The sequence below is a fragment of the Heliconius melpomene genome, chromosome 6 (assembly GCF_056956725.1).
Source record: "Heliconius melpomene rosina isolate 202511_hmr_F chromosome 6, ASM5695672v1, whole genome shotgun sequence".
In the NCBI taxonomy this organism is placed as follows: Eukaryota; Metazoa; Arthropoda; class Insecta; order Lepidoptera; family Nymphalidae; genus Heliconius; species Heliconius melpomene.
In genome coordinates, this window is record NC_140394.1 from 7,974,542 (window position 1) to 7,994,919 (window position 20,378).

The 20,378-nt window shown below is 32.5% G+C and overlaps 3 protein-coding genes across 4 annotated transcripts; 2 read left to right on the forward strand and 1 right to left on the reverse strand.

The window, feature by feature from the left end:
• Positions 1-240: 240 nt before the first annotated feature.
• On the forward strand, positions 241-6,593 carry LOC146538332 (uncharacterized). Its single transcript, XM_085186429.1, has 9 exons — positions 241-380; positions 2,445-2,577; positions 3,009-3,152; positions 3,603-3,823; positions 3,903-4,433; positions 4,620-4,961; positions 5,097-5,337; positions 5,455-5,754; positions 5,847-6,593. Exons 2-9 carry the CDS (start codon positions 2,466-2,468, stop codon positions 6,467-6,469), a joined length of 2,514 nt encoding a protein of 837 aa, XP_085042555.1. The 5' UTR covers positions 241-380; positions 2,445-2,465; the 3' UTR covers positions 6,470-6,593.
• A 463-nt stretch (positions 6,594-7,056) lies between these two features.
• Dis3 (exosome complex exonuclease RRP44-like protein Dis3) lies at positions 7,057-16,312 on the reverse strand. Its single transcript, XM_085186427.1, has 15 exons — positions 16,099-16,312; positions 15,664-15,992; positions 14,877-15,073; positions 14,291-14,517; positions 13,685-13,958; positions 13,022-13,192; positions 12,703-12,818; positions 11,993-12,233; positions 11,326-11,450; positions 10,837-11,007; positions 10,350-10,556; positions 9,382-9,602; positions 8,456-8,624; positions 7,784-7,924; positions 7,057-7,365 (listed from the first exon to the last, which is right to left on the reverse strand). Exons 1-15 carry the CDS (start codon positions 16,150-16,152, stop codon positions 7,111-7,113), a joined length of 2,898 nt encoding a protein of 965 aa, XP_085042553.1. The 5' UTR covers positions 16,153-16,312; the 3' UTR covers positions 7,057-7,110.
• An 892-nt stretch (positions 16,313-17,204) lies between these two features.
• Positions 17,205-18,540, forward strand: LOC146538334 (uncharacterized protein C15orf61 homolog). Of its 2 annotated transcripts, none has more exons than XM_085186714.1 (3): positions 17,205-17,674; positions 18,070-18,248; positions 18,341-18,540. In XM_085186714.1, exons 1-3 carry the CDS (start codon positions 17,643-17,645, stop codon positions 18,466-18,468), a joined length of 339 nt encoding a protein of 112 aa, XP_085042840.1. In that variant the 5' UTR covers positions 17,205-17,642; the 3' UTR covers positions 18,469-18,540. The 2 variants fall into 2 exon arrangements, with proteins under 2 accessions (XP_085042840.1, XP_085042839.1); XM_085186713.1 differs by having other exon boundaries at positions 17,227-17,674; positions 18,065-18,248.
• Positions 18,541-20,378: the final 1,838 nt, after the last annotated feature.

Below are 20,378 nucleotides of genomic sequence, written 5' to 3' on the forward strand. Positions count from 1 at the left end.
CTTCAATATATTTATACTTCTTAAATAAAAACGAAACTGACTGACTGACTTTACAATATACTACAGTTAGCTAAAAAGCTGTCAACGTCATTGTAATGTCTTGCATATGTCCGCTCGTTCTTGAACCGTGCTCGCATAAAGCGATAAGCGAGGGAAGCTCGCGGCGTCACCCAGTCACTCATCAGCTAGAGCCCGTATGAAACATACATGTTTTAATATAACTAGAAAATAGATAGAGAAATTGAACTTTAGAAGAGTTTTCGTGCTGTGTTAAGTTTCTACAATGTGCTATTTAAATTAGAAACGGTCGTTTTGCTTGGAAACTGTTTAGTTATAGTATTTGCTGCATCTATCTAGTGTTTATAATTTGTTTGAAAAAGGTAGGTGGTCAAATATAGTTGTTTTTTTAAACTTTAATATTAATTATTAATTGTATAATCTTTTGTAGGTACTAATGTTAACTTTGTTGGGCCAGTTTTATGTAGTAATTGCATTTGAAAATTAATAATTCGTAATTCACGATAGATGTTAGAGATTCGGTTGTTAAACATTATATTTAAATAAAATTAATCCTAAATAGATAGCCCGAAAATAACGACATTTCATCCATCTACCATACCATACGACATTTCATCCATCTACCATATTCATTCATCTACCTTCAAATTAATTACTCAAATTCAAGTTAATTATTTTAGTACTAATTTTCATTCTGCCGAAACGGTTATTTAACTTGTGTTTAGTGAGATCCTAAAATTAGATTTGTAATGTTTTATAAGGCGAACAATATGTGTAATAATCAGGTTTTGCAAGACCTACCTGTTAGCTTGTGAATATACAACAGTAGCAATATAATTGCTTATACATTAATGTATTTGAGGCCAGTCGTGGTGCATGGCACAACGCGACTGGTTGAGGGTTCGATTCCCATTCGAGGGAATGAATTATTTTCATTTATTCGCTCTGGAACCAAGGCAAAAGTACAGCGTTGAGTTCCACCACTTATCACGCAATGCTTCGAAAAATTTGGCGGAAAGTTGAAAAAGAAGTGTTTTAAAACTGGGTTCCCTCTGCCTATCCTGCTATGTGCGGGATACAGCGTGAAGCTAATTTACAGAATTCTATTTACGAATTAATGTTTTATAATCTTAATTATAACCTGTAACTATAAATACAACTGACTAGCAACATTATCATTTTATATTTAAAATATTTTTATATAGAGTAGGTATAGTGATAAAATTATTTTATCAATTATAAATATAATAAAGAAAACTAGGTAATTATACATTTTAAAGCAAATAGGAAAATTATTGATAATACTATCGACTACTTACTTAAGCAAAAAGTTAAATAACAACAAAAATCGGTAATAGACTAGCATCCTCTTATCAGAGAAGTAGTGGAACTACGGTACTGATAGAACTATCTAAGGGTCAAAGATATGTGCAGTTGTCAACTAAAACTGTGACCTCACAAGTTTTGCACATTGTATCTTTGACCTAAGGCCTGGAATTACTCTTTCTGCTTTTATGATATTTGTTAATTGAAGGCAGTGTCAATTTTATTAATAAAAACGTATATGAAATAGTTTTATATTTTTCTTAAAAAGGAACTACCCACAAAAACATTTGTTTGTTGTTTGTTGTTACATCCTGAAAAAGTTAACGAACTTTAAATTAATCGATAGCTTATCAATTGTTTTTATGTATATCTTGCTTTAGCACGTAAGTACAATTTTTGTAATATGGGATATGGGGTACCTACACTAGGTATTCAGGTATCGTGGGTTGGAATCTACAGTTAACATTTCTTTATTGACACTTGTTTTACAAATAATTTAAGAAAAATAAAGGCCATTTAAATATTATTTTGGATAAAATTTTAAAAAAAATCCAAAATAATCTGTTCATGAACACGCTGTAATTCAAATATACAGAAAGTAAACGGAGACTGATAACCTAAAATGATTGTGGTAATGTAAGAATATTAAAAGTAAAAGTAAAATTTATCTCGTATTATAACATCAATGAGATATTTTTTATCATTTTGTAAAAACTTTAAAGAAAGCTATTCACTGATGCTAGGTATACTTTATAGTAGGTAAATACATATAGAAAGTGTTTTCTTTGACTTGCAAATTAGTTTTTGTTATAAAACGTATATAAAAATTAAAAATTAGCTTAAGATTTGCGAATATGTCAAGCAAGATCATATTGCAATGTAGTTACATATTTTGTACACATTTGTGTAAAAAAACAGAGAGAGTAAATAGTGGGGAGTAGAACACCTCACAATTAACACGGAATATCTCCAGAATTCCACGGAAAGAACAGTAGTGTCTTAATGGGAACGGAAGAATACTTAGGCCCCAGGTTCTCTCTGCATATCCTGTGTGGGATACACGGTGAAATTAAAAAAATAATGCCTTTTGTCAATTGCAGTTTAAAATTGAAGTAAGAAACATGCAGCGAGAAAAGCATACTCTTTTCGCTCGCTTCAAAGAAGAACTGTTTACATACTGCGCTTTCTGTGTTGCAATTTCAGCGCTGCCTGCACTCACCTTATCATTTATTGGTATATCATTTTATTATAACTAAACCTAAGCCTAACCTTAAATAGCCTTGTGAATATGATATCTTCCTATATATGAATAAAATTATTATAAAATAATACCTTATGTAAAGATTATCTTTATTATTACTGAAAACATGATCTCGTGATATTAGACAAAGGAAGCATAGGTCAATGGCTTTATATTAAGGAAAGATAAGATTCAAAATTGTGTCTAAACATGATTAATCTAAACAAAAAGCGGCCAAGAAGATTAAAAAAGCATAAACACTATCACCAGCTCGTATTATGATAAAATAAATGATACTAAAACATTGTTTTTGTTTGCAAGGGTGTGACTATAAAGAGTTCGATTCTTCTCGAGGAAATGAAATATTTATTTAAATGAATACTTTTATTTATTAATAAGTAATAATTAATTTATTGTTTTACAGTGGTGCGGATCAGCAAACATTTTTGGCTGAAGCTACTATCCAGTAAATACCCAACGTTTGAATTTATAGGAACTGACACAATACGAACTCTCTTAGATACACACAGAAACCAGGGAATAATTAACGTATTACTATGTATAAAGGGTAAGTTCTTTGATGCTTCTCCACAATATTAAATAATGTCTATTCTTTTAAGAATCAGAATCAGAGGACCGGAGTTTTTTAACACTGGGTTCCCTCTTTTTTTCTTTTTACATACTTAAAATATAATTTTAGTTCAGCTTTACCCTGTATCCTGCGTGTAGCAAGGTAGACAGAGAGAGCCTAGTGTTAAGAGATTGTACTGCACTGCCCACTTTCCACCGAAGTTTGGAGGCATTGAATGTTGAATGGCAGGGAACTCAATCGCCGAAAAAACAGCTCAAAAGCGCGCTTCGTCTTGACTCCAGAGCGAAAAAATTAAAATATTATATTTGCTTTCCTCAAATGGGCATCAAACCCACAACCCGTCTCGTTTTCAGTCACTCGCTTGTACCCCTTGTATGCTACGACTGGCCCCGAAAATTAAATACAAAGCTTTATAAATTTCAATAGGTACACTTAATGCTGATGAGATTATACGCGTCCTTAAGAAACACGTTATAGAGCGTAGGGATGAGAGCGGGGAGCTGATGTTTCCAAGACTGCGGCATCACTTGGTCTCTAGTTGGGGAAACTACGCGTGGGACGGAACGCAGCCATTTGTTTTAGAAAACCACGTGTTTGTCACGAAAGGGGTTTATCGTGGCCGTCATGTAAATGATATCAACATACAGGTAATGAAAATAAAAAAGATGTTTTATTTTTTAATTTGATTTAATAAAATATGTTTAAAAATTCTTAAATCACTTTCAGGATTACGTCAGTGAAATTATATCGAGATATTTTCCACCGGAACAACCACCGTGGCAATATCTTATAATTCCATGTAAATCAGAAGAACCCAAATACTACATTTTAATTAGAGTTCATCATTTGCTGCTTACTGGGAAAAAGTCTCTCAATATCGGCGACTTTTTACTGGTTGAACAGCTACCGCCTAATAGAATCATCGAACAAAGAGAGTATTACCAGCAGAGTGCATTGTCAAAACTATTCCCCGTGCCCTCATACATACCACAGCTTTGGGGAAAGATAAATGAAAGTTTATCAAACATTTGGAACGAGTTTATTTCTGAATATGATCCTGCTGCGAGTCCTGGATCCGTTAATAGGATGCCAGGAGTTTTTCACGTGGCGGGAATGGTTATGGTATCTGCTGCAAATGCTTTGAGAGAAGTCACTAAACAAAAATTTATGGACAGAGCGCAGGATCGCGCCCCAAGTATTGACTTCTTGACAGCTATTAAAAATGAATGTGGAAAAAGATACTTAACTATTCCTAAGGTAAACATATTTTTTTCATAAAATCCTACATATATTTTTGTATAGGATAATTACTAAAATTATGAAATTGTGTTTAATATATCAAATCTGTTTTTTTTTTCTTAACCAAATTGCATTCAAGATACATACCTAAGCTAGCGTACCTACAAATTAATAATATTTTGTTATAAAACTAACTTGTTACAGATATTAATTTCACCTCTAGTCACTTTCGACCCCCGAAAATTACCCAAAAGAATAATCGGTGGTACTTTCAATACAACGCTGTTAATGTTTAAATTACCTGCAATAGTGAAGGATGAAGTAGCAGCTTTCAATGAACTGCGTAATACAGGTAGAGTGCGGCTAACAAACACATATGTATGGAAATATAGCGACATAGGACAGTTGTGTATGAAGGCAACAAACGAGGCTTTAAGAGTTATGGTCGAAATGTATAAGGCACCTGCATGTTTCTGGAATGATATTGTTAGAGCTGATGATGGCCCACGTCATATGTTACAGACAGCTTCTTTATGTGGGAGAAAGGTGAAAACATTACTATAATTCCTATCTTAAATATAAAAAAATATCTTAAAGTGTTTTACATCAAATTTATAAAAAATAACATTGTATTTAAACATGCTTTCGTAATTTCAAATGTGCAATAATTGTGGGTTGCAGGTGGCTGCATGGTCGCGACCGGTGTCTCGCGCGGGCATGGAGCGCGCGGCGCGGGCGCTTGGCGTGTCGTCATCTGACGTGGCCCTCTTCGCTGCCACAGAAGCTTTGCGTGCATTCTTCGAAGGTGCCGAGAGTGACACACCTGACTCTGTGCTTATCACTGCTAGGGCGGCGTCTGAAGACTTCCTCTATACATTCGCTGAAGGGAACGGAAAGAATTACAAGAAGTCACAGACTGGCGGTAATTTTATTATTTACTTCAATTTATTTGTACATTTACATTTTCTTTAATATTAAAATTGAATTAACCAATTTTAGTTTCTTTGGTGTGGTTAACTATTACATTGAATTATTTCAGGAATGGTATGCTTAGCTCTGCCAGTAGGGGCTAGCCCTCGCCGTATATCAGCAGTGGTTCACGAAGCATGCACACGACAAAATACATTAGCGGCAGCTTGGGCGGCACAGACACGCAGCGGCGCTCTCACGAGGTCCGTGCCGGCGCCCCTAGCAAAGATTACTATGAACATTCTATCCAGAAAATATGCTGTATCTTATGCAGAAATCAATTCTCCAGTAAATACAACTCAACGGTCGACTTTGTGGGGAAAAACTGTGGATCACATTGTATATTGGCGTCCCCCCCAGGCTAATATAAGTAAGTTTGGAAATAGTCTACTATTTCGAAAATTATTTAATAAATTGCCAACAATAATTTATAGCTCCAATACTTTTTATTTTTGTTGTCAGGTATGTCGTTAACTTTGATACAATATGCGGATACTGTACGGTTAACAGTAATGGCCGATGCACGTCTACGACCATCACATATTGTCCCCGCAACACGATGGCCTGCTGCTGTAGAAACACTTGTAGAGAAAATAGACCAGGAAATTGCCAGGATTACTGCTCATGCCCAGATGCCTTTCAATTACACACCACCAAATTCCTCGGAAAGTAGTCACAACCAAGAAAGTAATAATAACCAAGGAACACGTGAAGTCATCTCAGAAACAAATAGCGAAGATCTAGGTGAAGAATTACAGCAAAGTGCTAACCAACAAAGGGAAGAAATTCAAGAAATTAGTCTCGATAATCAACGAACGAATCAAGTAATTCAAGGAACTAGTCAAGAAAATCAGGAAATTAATCAAGAAAATCAAGAACCTAGCCAAGAAAACCAGGACATCAGTCAAGAAAACCAGGAAACTAGTCAAGTAAACCAGGAACGAAGTCAAAAAAATCAGGGAACTAGCCAAGAAACGCAAGAAACTCAAGATAGTCATGAAAACGAAAATATAAATGAAGAAGTTGTACAAACTCAACAAGAAGACTTAGAGCATTACCATGGAAGCGAAAACGAATCCTCATAATAAAAAGAGAACTATTTAATTAGCCTATCGGATTTCTCTTATTCAAGTACATATTCATCCAATGCAGATTTACAAGACTGAAACTGTTAATAAAAAAAAACCAATAATAACAATTTAAAAATTACAAGGGTCTGGTTTTTATATTTTAATGACCTTTGATCTTCCTTTAGATATAAATAATAATTAAGTCTAACTTAGTCTAGTTAAACATTTTATATATTTTTACTATTGCCATACGCTTATTAATGAATGAAAATGCATAGAAAATGTGCGGAATTATATGTTATAATGAATTAAATAATATAATATACTGTTTTTTTAAAGAAAAAAGAAAAAGAATGTTTTTTCTGGCCGTATAAACAAACTGCGATTTTTTTTAAGTAGCCAATTTTCCCGTTTACGTCCAATAGGAAATTGGGTAAGGAAAAGTGGTGTGAAAAATAAATATAATATAACGCATATATATGCTATATATAATATTTTTGCATTGAGAAATTATTATTTACACTACATATTTTTAGTTCTACTCCAATACTTTTTACATTAGAGAAAGTAACTTAAAGAATTTAAATGTTAAAAGAAAACTATTATCAGTAAAAAAAAGGATTTATTGCATATACAAAATGTATATACATAAAAAACTACAATTTCTTGGATTTCTTTTTGCTCTTAGCTTTACTTGCATCTTTTCTCTTTTTCTCATTAACCGTGTCAGTTTTCACTTCTGGTGTATCAACCTCCATATCTTCCTTTACATAACTGACTCCGGGTATGTATGGTGTTACAAGTTGGAAAACTAATTTTCTGTGTTGTAAATTGGAACTATCGAGGGTTAATCTTACTGTTAGTTCATCAAATGTCTTCAAGGTGGTACCGTCGCATACTTGAATGTTTTCCTGAAATATAATTGTGGGAAATATACAATACAAACAATAATCATCAAATTATAATAATCTTGAGACTTGTGTGTGACTGTAAACGCGACTGGTTGTGGGTTTGATCCCCACTCGAGGAAATGTAGTTAAATTTTTATTTTCATTTCTTCGGCAAGATTGAATTATCCTGTTGCATTATTTTTTACTTAATACAACTTATTATACACTGTTATAAAATATTAAAATTACTGATAAGATAATTAATAATATCATTCTTTTTTTAAAATTTCAATTCATGCTCATGTATCTAACTAGACTAGAAGTAGTGTAGAAACCCCCTACATATATCATAAATATGTCAAATTAATATAATATATAAAAATATATTAATTTAACCAAATATCATATTAACCTCAAATAAGAAAAAAAATGATCTTACCTCTTCATTATAAGTGAATTTGTCAGATGGTAAATACAACGGTCCTTCGAGTCCGTACTTCGGGATGAGCACTTGCAACGCATTACGTTTTACGGCCAACACTACCGCTGACTGAATCTCTTCACGATTTTTAAATAATATCTAAAATAAAATGCATATAAAATTAGAATATTGGGTCGACGCGTCATGGCCGCACTGAAGTTAGGCTTTCGAAATTTTTCACTCGGGACGAAAATCATAAAAGGAACAAGAATCCAAGGAATCTTATCTGCTAGGCTGCGCAGGTACAGCTAACATCAGAGCGGCCACAACTCTTCACTTGTTAGTAACGAAGTAACGAAGGAATGAACTTAGTAACGAAGAACTAAGCCCATGGAACTAAGTACTTTTCAATGTTTGTTACATTTCTATACCTTATTCATGGTTATATAAAATTAAATTAGCGTCATCTAACTATTATGTAGCTCACTAATCATTTTAAATATTATTTCATTTGCCATTATTTGATTTAGTCTTAACTCTATATTTTTGTGTTTGTATATCTTAATGAATTAGTTTTAGCAATAATAAAGTGTTTTTTTAAAAAGCACCCACAGAACTTCTTCTTTCTAACAGACTGTATTGAAGATTAATACAATGATTTGGGATTAAAGGATAAAAAAAGTAACTAACATGAGTATTGAGGGCCACGGACGCCCTCCCCGCGTACTGCGCCTGCCGGTGTCTGTAGTTCAAGTTGTCGCATAAGGAATCGGCCTCCTTAGTGTCTAACAGAGACGCGTGAGTCACGTCCGCTCCTATGCACGCAGCTAGTAGGCGATGTACTATTACGTCGGCGTATCTGAAAATCATAAGAGATAGGTTGGACTGTAAATGACTAAAGGTTGTGAGACAACTAGGAGGGTTCAAATTGAAAAAAAAATATATTGAATTGTCCATGTATTGAAGACGGCAATGTGCTTTAATTATTTCCATCTAACCATGTGAATGAACCCGCAGGTAAAAGGTAGTAAACTATATGAATATAGCTTTGGGGTGGCAACTATGATAAGTCCAAAACACGCTAAACAAAATATAGAAAACATAATACTTCTAAAATGAAAACTCATATACACCTATCCCCCGATTTACACGGTAGATACGTTCCTGAGAAAACCGTGTAATCTGAAAATTAAAAATTTTCAAGTCAAAACCGTGTAAATCGAAAAGCTAGCATAATTTTACTATTTAACCGTTGTTTTTTCAATATTTTTAGGTGTACACCACCAACCAGTTGTTTTAATTCACCATAACTACACTGTTCAATAAAAGTTTAATAATTAATTTTTATTCAAATTAAAATGTTTTAATTTTTTTATTTTAATAAAATCTATTTGGTACACTGCCATCATTTCTCTCCAAAATTTCCCGCATTTTTCCCTCTAAATTTTACTTTAATCATAGTCGTTAATTTATAATAATCTAAATTATGCACTCACTTGTAATTTACAAATATGGAAAATTAAATCTTATTTGGAAAACCGTGTAAAAGCGAAAACGTGTAAAAAAAGTACCGTGTAAATCGGGGGATAGGTGTATTATTATAAACTCAAACGTACCTTCTAATAGGCGACGTAAAATGCGTATAAATAGGGCACGCGAGTCCATAGTGGTAAAATTCTTCTTGCGTTTTAGTTCCACTTGAGAAATACACAGCTTGTTGCATACAACGAGTCGCCATTATGCGTAATAGTGTGTTGAAAAATGGCCGGTCCGGTATCACTGCCTCGTTGAGAGATTTGGAGAAAGACTTGTTTGTTGACACATCTAGTTCGAAACCCTGTAAATATTTGGTTTAAGTTTCACGCTGTATCCCTCTTATAGCAGGATAGACAGTGGGAACCCAGTATTGAAATACTCCGTTCACCACGCAACACCTAATTTTCGAAACTTTGAATTTTGTTTCGGAAGTCAACGCTGAGCTTTGTCTTGTTACCAGAGCTAGGAAATGAAAATAATTTATTCCCTCGATTGAAGATTGAACGCACAACCGTCGCCTTTACAGCCCAATGCAGTTCCGCCGCGCCAGGTCTGTTTTAAAATTCTTTACTTAATAGAAATTGAATGTTTGAAATAATATAAACAAACTAACTAAATATAAACAAACTAACTAATTTTACAAAAAAATTTTAGACGTTACTGCTTTGAAATTATGTAAGACTTAACAGCTGAAGTATTTATATTCAACTAATCATTATTAAAACATACATTCCGATATTCTGGTTCATATAAAATTGTTGTTTTCCTTGTAATAAATTCTGTTGTGGCGCTCATTATAGGAAAATTTTCACAACAATACTACTATTTTTAGTATTTAATCAGATTATATTTATAAATGAGGCCAGTCGTGACGCAGGGACAAACGCGTGTGACTGTGAACGTGACAAGTTATGATTTCAATCCAAGTCGGATGCTTTGTTCGCTTTTGCTTCGCTTGGCGACTGGGAAGTAATATATACCGACACCAGATGACAATATACTAGCATACACTTTTATAGTAAGTCTAGGAAGAGTTCGAAGATATTACCTGTTGTCGGGCCGCCTTCAGGAAGGTATGGAAGTTGGCCGGCGGTGGTGCCGGGTGCAGACGTAATAGGGCGCACTGCGGAAATTCCTTTGCTAATTGTTCCGCTACACTCACGTTCGCTAACAACATGAACTCCTCCACCATTGAATTTGTATCTACTATTTTTTTTGCTTGCACTTCTATTGGATCATGGGTTTCTGAATCTACCTGTAAGTTTATTTGTATTTAATATTTTATGTTATCAATAAAATAAACTAAAGTAAAAGTAAATTCGACTCGTGTGGAAAAACATTTGTCAGTAAATGTAATGGTAGGGAATCAAATGATTCTCACTTGGGAGAATGTATTATTTCCATTTCCTCGCTCTGGCAACAAGACAAATCGCGGCGTTGAGTTCAGCCACTCACAACGCAATATCTTGAAAATTGAGTGTCTTAGCCTTGTTATATACGGGAAACAGTGTCAAATTAAAATAAAAAAACCATACTTGAAAACGTATTTCCGGCGACGCAAGTAATAAGGCACCATTGTCAAGTCTCTTTTGTTTCAATTTTTTAGCTAAACCATTTAATACGCGTAGTGAGGCTGCTATTTCATCGTTTCTTGACGAATCGTCTATCGCTATTTGCGCTTCTTCGTATGTCATGGCGGCTCGAGACTGTTGGCAAATGAAATATAGTTATTTATAATAATTGAAAAAATATTTTAAGTTTAAATAAAAATTCGTATCCCATACATGTTGAAAATTTATAAAATTTAGATTTGCAATTAGATTGAAATACAATAAAAGGGAAAAATATAATTGAATAATACTTAATATGACAAAACTTGCGAATTTAAAATATATATATTTTTTTTTTCTTTTTTTTTTATGGAAAATATTTTATTAAAATATTTTAAAATAGGATGCCTAAAAGAGACTGTAATTGCGTGTGCCCAACAATGGGACGATACAGGCTAGTGAAAAAAAAAATACCTTTATAACACTTTTATGGAATTTAGTAGACAGAACATTTGCATTTTCATCAATCTCCCATACAACCGAAAAGGCTAACCTCTCTTCACCGCCTATCAATGAGCAAAGATTTGAACTTAACAAACCTGTAAAAAAATACATTAAAGAATTACTACAATAATAATCAATTAATTTTTAACAAAAAGAAAAACTGACTTCTAACAAAAACCAAAAAGTGAAAAATAATTTTACAAAGATTTTATAATTTTGAAGTCGGTGCCAAGTAAAACAAACAGGCTTAGTAATTAGATATTGTAGTTAAGGTGTTGTAGCATTAGTTTGACACCAATTTCAAAATTATAAAATCTTTGTAAAATTATTTTTATTAAATACTGGCCGCTACGCCTTACACAATAATTTATTTGCTAAACCGAATTATTTTTGAGTTCTAATAAAACAACAGTCTAAAAACAATTCTATACATTGATAACAACAGAATTCAGACAATTCAATAAAACAGTTACTTATAGCTATTTTATCAAACAACATACTTGAAAATGTTATAATTTTTTTATTTATAAGTTGTGTGAAAAGAAACAGTTATAAATGTTAAAAAAAAGATTGCCGTTTCTGAGATTAGCGTGAACAAGCGCACATATAAACACATAATAATTTTAATTCCATATACCTGGCACCATATCAATTCTCCTATCAACCAAGTAGACAGTGGTAGAACGCGACGCTGCCTCTTTGTCTAATGCCGTGTTGGGTCTCACAAAGTGCGTGACGTCAGCAATATGGACGCCCACTTCGTAAGTACTATTGCCTGGAAGCGGGCGCGCGTGCAGAGCATCATCGATATCGGTACACCCCGGTGGATCGACAGAGCAAACGCATATGGAACGTAGATCTACGCGTTTCTTAATTTCCTAAAATAAAATTAGTATTTTTAATTATATTATTAAAATTTCTGAAGTACAGTTAGTAAAATATGTGTCTTTTATTTTAGTTAATGTAAGAACTTAAAAGTATGTGGGTAAGTAGGCGTGGTAACACCACATTTGAATTTCGTTTAGTATATATGATTGTTCTATAACAAAAACTATTTTTTGTTGTCAACATACAGAAAGATTTTCGAAAAACTGTGCTATCAATTTTTTTAACAAAGAAATAAATAAGCTTACTTTAAATTATAAGGACTTTTAATACTAATATTTCGATCGATAGACCGATTCATCGTCTTGGCGCTAAAATGTGACTAAAAACGCAATCGTTGTGGGTTCGGCCCCCACTCGGCGAAATTATTTCCGTCACTAATATTATACGAAATTATTTACGCAATGTCACGAAAGTAAATTTTTCATTAACTTTTCATTAGTTGTTTTAAAATTCTTTTACCTCTTCCGATATAGTCCAGTCGTCAGGTGGCAGGCAGGCTAGTACCGCTTCGCTGAATCGTGCGTGAGGAACGTCGTGCTCTAACAATATCACTTCATTCTCGGCGTCTTTATCACCTACAGAAAAAAAAATATTGAAGATATGTTGATTTCAACATTTTAGATGAAAATGAAACATTCGCTCGTGATAACTTCCGCCACGCAATGTCTCAAAAATTGTGAGATCCGTAGGGAAGAGTGTCTTACCACTAGGTTCCCTCTGTCTATCCTACTCAAAGCTTGATACAAAAAAAAAGTAAAAAATAACAATGTTTGCATACCAATAGGCCCCAAGGATCTAACGAAATGACCCAAAGGATATCTACTGTTTCTAGGCCACGAGTCCAAAGCAACTAGGATACGTTGTGACGCTAGTACGTCACTTTGACGCGTCTCTATACGAACACGGGGTATACGTTTCTCAGCGGGTGTGAATAAATGGCGTGTTGCTCCTGGAAAAATAGATAGAAAAAATATACAATATGTTTAATAGGGAAATAGTGCTGTGGAAAAACATTTGTCTGTAAATGCTCTAATATTAATGCTCTAGCATTAGCTAGGAAAACAAAAATTGTATGACATATACAATAGAATTATAATAATTTACATTGAAGTATTTCATACAAATTCTTAAAATACTGTTCCTAAGTATTGGCCTCATATTTAATGAATTCTACAGAATAATAAAAAAACAATTAATACAAATTACTAAATTGTTTTTTTTTTGTTGCGTCCTATTTATAATAAGGAAATGAATGCATAAACATGCAAAATAATTCAATTACTTCTTGAGTCATAACTATCATAATCACAACATATAACATATTTATAAAGTAGTAATTTTCTTAATAAATAAACACAAGAAAAACATTATGCATCATAACGTAAACTACTTATTGGAAAGATGAAATAAAGTTAAATAATAAAATGCCTTAATAACCCACCAGGAAACTTGCTGGGCATTAAAATGCCACAATACTGTCGCCATTTTCTTCTAATAATACCAACAACTTTTCCTGTAGGTGTCATATCATCTACAGAACTAGGCTTAGTGTTAAGAAGCTGAGATTCTTCTTCAAGTAAGTCACCGGGATCCTCAGCTTTGTCCTCTAAAACAATGTCACTGGGCTTTCTCCATTCTTCCTGAGGTAATATTTCAATTGCCACTATATCACCATCTATTGCTCTGTTTATACCTATATGGCCTTGTAGTAAGATCTGAAAATTCACATTTTATTTATCTGAATAAAAATATAGAAAACTCTTATTAACATTTTTAAAATACTGTCACTTAGGAAAACATAAGAAACAGAAAAAAATAAACATAGTGGGCTCCAGGAATCCACACCTCGTAGAGATTATCCAATCACATTGACCACTATGTTATATGCTTATTGCCAATTGTGAGTGATCTCGTTATTATGGTGTACTGGCAAGAACACTAGGTGTATATAATGAAAATATAGTATATACATTGGATTTGACAATATAGTACGAATTTCCACAGAGGCCGTTGTGGCTGTGACTAACTAAATACAACTAAAACTTACAGGTTTTTCAAATCCATTAACACTCGCAGTTCCTTCCAAGAAGTTATCTCTTGAGGCATGAAAAGTTCCTTGATACAGCTTCTCATTTCTAATCCCACTATGAATTTGAATGGGTGTTAAATGTGCTGGATATAATGCATCTTTAGAACAGCTCTCGGGTATTACATTCTTAGAAAGTTTATCCAAAAGGCCCGGAAATCCATTAACATTTTCTATATAATCTTTTACTAAAACAAGAGTAAAATAAATAGACAATTTATTTTATAACCACTACAATTTGTTTATTTCATCGATTAACGGATGGAACCTATTAAGACATTCCATACTCCACTTTCCACCTAATTATTAAGACATGGCAGGTTGAATGAAGTGTGAATTAAAAGCCGCACTTTGTCCATCAGAGCAGAGAAATTAAAATGATTATTCTTCCTATGGGTGATCGAACCAACAACTGTTGTGTGTAGAGACACTTACCTCTAATCTCAATTCAATATTTTGTTTATTTATAAAGTATTTAACGTTAAAAATGGTTTAAATATGCACTAATAAAATTATAAGTAAATATTGAAAGCATAAATATACATACCAGAACAACACACAATTCCCTCTTCTTGAGCAATTTTTCTATTGTTTTCATCATCTGTGAGAAGCACAATTTGTGGAAACTGTCCAATTAAATTCTTGATAGATATATGTGAAGCATACCATGAAGCTGCCTTACGAATTGCTCGATCATTACGATCATTTTGTTTTTCACCAGGATTACGTTCAACATATGTATCTCTATAAAATTTATACTAATACTAGAATTGAATTGAGATATGTATGTATATTGAGTAGTGTTACTAAACATCAACTATTTCTTTAAAAAAATCAGTTCACACTATATCTTGCACATACTAGGGTAGGCAGAGGGAACCTAATGGTAAGACACTCCGTTCCCCACTATCTGCCAAATTCTGGAGACCATGCGTGTTGAGTGGCAGAGCTCAACGCCGAGCATTGCCTCGACACCAGAGCGAAAAAATGGAAATATAAACATAAATCTATCTATTCCTTTAAATTTGAAATAAAATGAAATATTACTGAGTTCTCTCTGATTATTTCAAAATAAAGAAATAATTTAAAGCATTTACGATATTTGATTTCTTGACATATAAAGAAAATTTATTAAGTTTTGTTTACCTTTTATCTCATGACTACCTGACTTACGGTTTACTTTTAGTTGAGGCCATGGTACAGTGGAAAAGTATCTAACTTTGCTCTCATTCAGAGAAATAAACTATTTTCCTTTCTTCCCTCTGGTAACAAGACAAAGCATGGCATTGAGTTCTGAGAACCTACTAAGAAAAAAATTATGACAAAACTTTTACTTATGATGTTCATTGACAAATGAATAGAATCTTCGTTTCTTATTGCCTATTATCTCCAACAGTCTTTGAAATATAGCTGTATTTTGATGTTTAACCTCCTCAAGTACAGTTTGTAAAATAATGACATTCTTCAATGCATCTTCCTCAAGTATATCGATCTGATGTAATACGACATTTGTGTCCAAAATTAAATAGTGATCATATTCGAACAAAGCACAAATTGATTCCGGTTTATTGTCCAATGTTAATTCATCATCTTTATGTGGACATACATTACATGCCGCGGAACCACATAACAAATCATCTCGTAAATAATGTTCTCTCACAATCTGTAAGTTTATAGAGATTACATTTTCATTATTAAAACAAATTTAAGTTTATTTATATACAATATTAAAAGTAGTTAAGAACGACATAATATAATCTCTCTATAACCTTTAAAACATTGCCGCGTTTCGTTTTAGTAAGAAATGTTTTTGTAGTCCACATTATTACCCAATCAAAATTATCAGGGATTAATATTAAGAACTTTTAATAAAAGCAAATCTGTTATAGTATAATTTTTAGCAATTTATTTACATAAACTTGAGTTATTTTATATCGCACAAGTCAACTGTTGTTGTTGCAAGTCAACTGTCCACAGAACCACAGAACACATTTACTCAATTTGGAACTGTCAAACAAGAATCATACTAGCGTTGCCAAACTATCGATAGTTTTGCAATCGATAGTTTTAATCTCAAAAAGCCCATGCGATCGATACTACGATCGATAGTATCGATTAAATAGATAGTATTGAAACTATCGATAGTTCAAAAAGATACAACACTATCGGACAATGCAATACTATCGATATTATCGATAGTTTCGTTCTCCCAGTCAGAAAAGTATCGATACTATCGATAGTATCGATTGAATTTCTAGAAAACGATAGTATCTACAGTATCGATAGTATCGATACTATCGATTGTTGTGAAATATCGATCGCATGCTAAGTTGCGATACTATAGATTCCTACCTACCTACCTACCTACCCGCCAAAATCGGGACATCTGGCAACGCTGAAGTTGATACAAAGCTTGTAACTCTCATAATTTTACGACACAAAAAGTTAGCAATTTGTTAAATTAAAAAAAAGTTTGGTTACTTTTATTAAGAATCCATTATTTTTTTTATTTAAAATCGATTTATACGATGAAAAGTTAAATTTTTACAGGAATCGATATTTTTTCTAAAAATGCATCCCTAATTCTAGCTTCAGTGTTACCAAGTAAACGAAATAATCACACAAATAATGTACTTTGCTATTTTATATTGAAAGTTTGTTATAATCAAAGTTACACAATGTGTCAACATTGATTACTGTATTGAATGCTAGCTATTAAACAAATTGAAATAATAGAAAAAGAATTAGATTATTAATAAAACTATTACTTTAACTTAAAATCAGGTAGGAAAATAAGGTCCACGTTTATAATCAAGAGATTATTTATAAATGTGGGTATAAATATTACTTATACCTCCTTAAAGTAAAAAATAGACACATATTATTTATTTAGTACTCTGCATATAAATTTTAAATTAAAATTGATAATAATCGAGTCGTAAATTATTAATTTTCTAGGATTAGTATGTTAATGTTGGACATGGTGCTGATATGTCAGAAACAGCTGTTTTATAGTAAAAAAATAATAATTAATAAACATAAATGAAAAACTTAAATAATATTTAGCTTTAAACCCTGTAAGAATAGATTTTAACTGTGCCAATGCATCAAACACATGTAATATGTGAAATAAATAAATATATTATAAGATTTTTTTGGTACATAATTTAAACTACATAATATTTTTAAGTTAGTTACATAATGATGATAAACAGAAGTTTGTTAGCTAAAAATATCGTTAGGTATTCGGTAAGGTATTTTTTATCTAGGCCCACTTCATCTGAAGTTTTAACAGCATATTTAAAACAATGTAATGAACCACCATGGACTTCATATTTTGTTAAGGTAAATTAGTAATAATTTAGTGTAATTATTGTACCTTGATATACTTTTTTCTAAATTATATTGACTATTATTATTATAAGGATAGTTGTGTCTCTAGGAATGAATTATTTTTAGTTCCTTTTTCCTTTAACGAGACAAAGGGGGCATTTACTTTCGCCACCTATAGACACAGTGTTAACACAGTAAATTAGGCACTATGTAGGGAACACTAGATACCCTCTGCCTACACTGTTACCTATTAAAAATATGCATGTATATTTTTATTTATTTATATTATTATTAGCTGCTAATTAACAGAAAGACATTTACAGCTCAGTATTACTGAATTTATAAATTTACACATAGATGTCAATGAAGGAAATAAGAGTGTAAAACTTTTGTCTTTTTTAGTATAGCAGTGTGAAAGATGATCAATTTGGAATGTCCAACTTTAATTGGAAAGTTGGCAGATCCAATTATCAAATACTAAGGACTGGCTGTTTCCCATATATCAAATATCATTGTTCTAGAAAAGAAGAAGAAGATTTAAGTACATCAGATAAATTTATGAGAATTATTAAAGTTATTAATTTAGGTAGTAACATTACATATATTTACATACATTACAATATATTTTGCTCTATATTTCTTAGCATATCATTACAGGTACTTTTTTTAAATTTACAGGTATTCCTTGCTTGCTCTATGGTCTTGCAGCTACTCAACTTATAAAGCATACTGAAATAGTACATACTTCTAAAGGATCTGTGACTATATACTTTTTATTACCTGAACATAAAGGATCATTGCATTAAAATGATTACACAAAAAAATATTTTGTTTTAAATAGAATTTTAACAGTACTACTAACAAATAAACAAAACAAACCACTACTAACAAAATTAAGACCTTTGTATAAAATGGCATACAAACAAAAAAGAGTGCTTTAGTAATATTGAAGCCATTGTGATACAGGTGCACAAATGTGTGTGTGCAAAAAACACTATTTGTATTCGTATAAGCTTTAATATATTATAATACTAGTGGACCAGAACGCGGCTACGCACGCTTGAACTATAAGAATATTTATTAAATATATTTATGAAATTATTTACAGTTTTCAATAGAGAGATGCGTTAAGCAAGCTCATTTTGGGTGACGTTTTCTAACAACAAACTTTGCAAATGGTTGCTTAGCAACGACGGTTGTTATTAACATGGCGGAAAAAATTGTATGTCAAATTAATAAATATTTTAATATATTGGTATATATCGAAAATATTACAAATATGACAAAAAAAAGTATCCTATGTTCATCCCGAGACCCTCAAGTATCTCTATATGGGTATTTTATCACAATTAAATTAGCGGTTTGGCCCTGATTACGTAAAAGACAGACAGACAGAGTTACTTTCGAATTTATAATATACAGTGGGTAAAAAAAGTATTTGCACACCTAATTTTTTTGAAGTTACACCTAGAAAAACACAAAATGATTTCAGTTAATTATTGTATTTAATAGCTTAATCTATATATAATTAGAATTTATTATTAAAAATTCTTAGAAAACAGAAATAAAAAAATTAGATGGTAAAAACACCTTTTTTAAAGTCAAATAAGTATTTGCACACCAACCATTCCCTAGATACAATGTTATTCCCGCTATATTTTGTCACTTTAGGTAAAATATTTACATTGTATGTATACATGTGAACATCGGGAAACGTATCCTAATATCTAGAGTTTTGTTTAGTGTTCAGGAAAAATGTTGAAGCCAACATGCCGAAAGAATTTGAACTGTCGTTATCGACGCGTAAAGAAATTATTTTAGTCCGTAATGAAGGTTGAAGTTATCGCCAAATCGGGTCAAATTTAAAGTTAAATTACTCGACTGTGTAGTAAATTATAAAAAACCGAGAAGAAATGGGTAGTGTTGAAAATAGGGAAAGGTCCGTTCTTCCGAAGAAGCTCAGTACCTCACGTACTAATACTGTACTAAAGGCGACAAATTTTAAAAACGGTATAAAATAAACCATTTACAAGCGCTCAAAGCTTAGCAAATGATATCGCGTCAAGTTCAGGTAAGGTCGTCTGTGCCCAAACTGTAAGAAACGTACTGGGTAATGGTGATCTTCGTAGCAGAACAGCGAGAAAAAATTCTTTCATAGTGAGGCCAATATAGCAAAAAGACTAACATTCACGAAAGAATACTTAAATACCCCTTTAGAATTTTGGTACAATTTTATTTTTTTCTGACGAAAGCAAATTTTATCTTTTTGGAACGGACAGACAAACATTTGTGTAGCGCAAGCCAAATACTGAACTTCAGGCGAAACATGTGTATAGTACAGTCAAAGACGGCGGTGGTCTTGTGATGGTTTGAGGCTGCAGGACAGCAAATGGTGTGGGAAACTTGGCTTTTATCGAAGGAATAATGAAAGCAGTAGATTACGGTAAAGTGTTGCGCGATATTTTGTCTTGCAGCGCATCGAAATTAGGCGTAAGTGAGACATACTACTTACAGTAGGACAATGATCCTAAGTATACGGCTATGAATGCGTAAGGAATGGGTGTTGTACAATGCCCGTAGAATGCTGAAAACTCCACCATAAACGTCAGACATCCACCCAATTGAAAATTCATGGCATCTGCTGGATTAAAATTTGAGGAAAATTAAATTTTTAAATAAAAATGATTTGAAGGGTGCTTTGGTGGAGAAATGGACT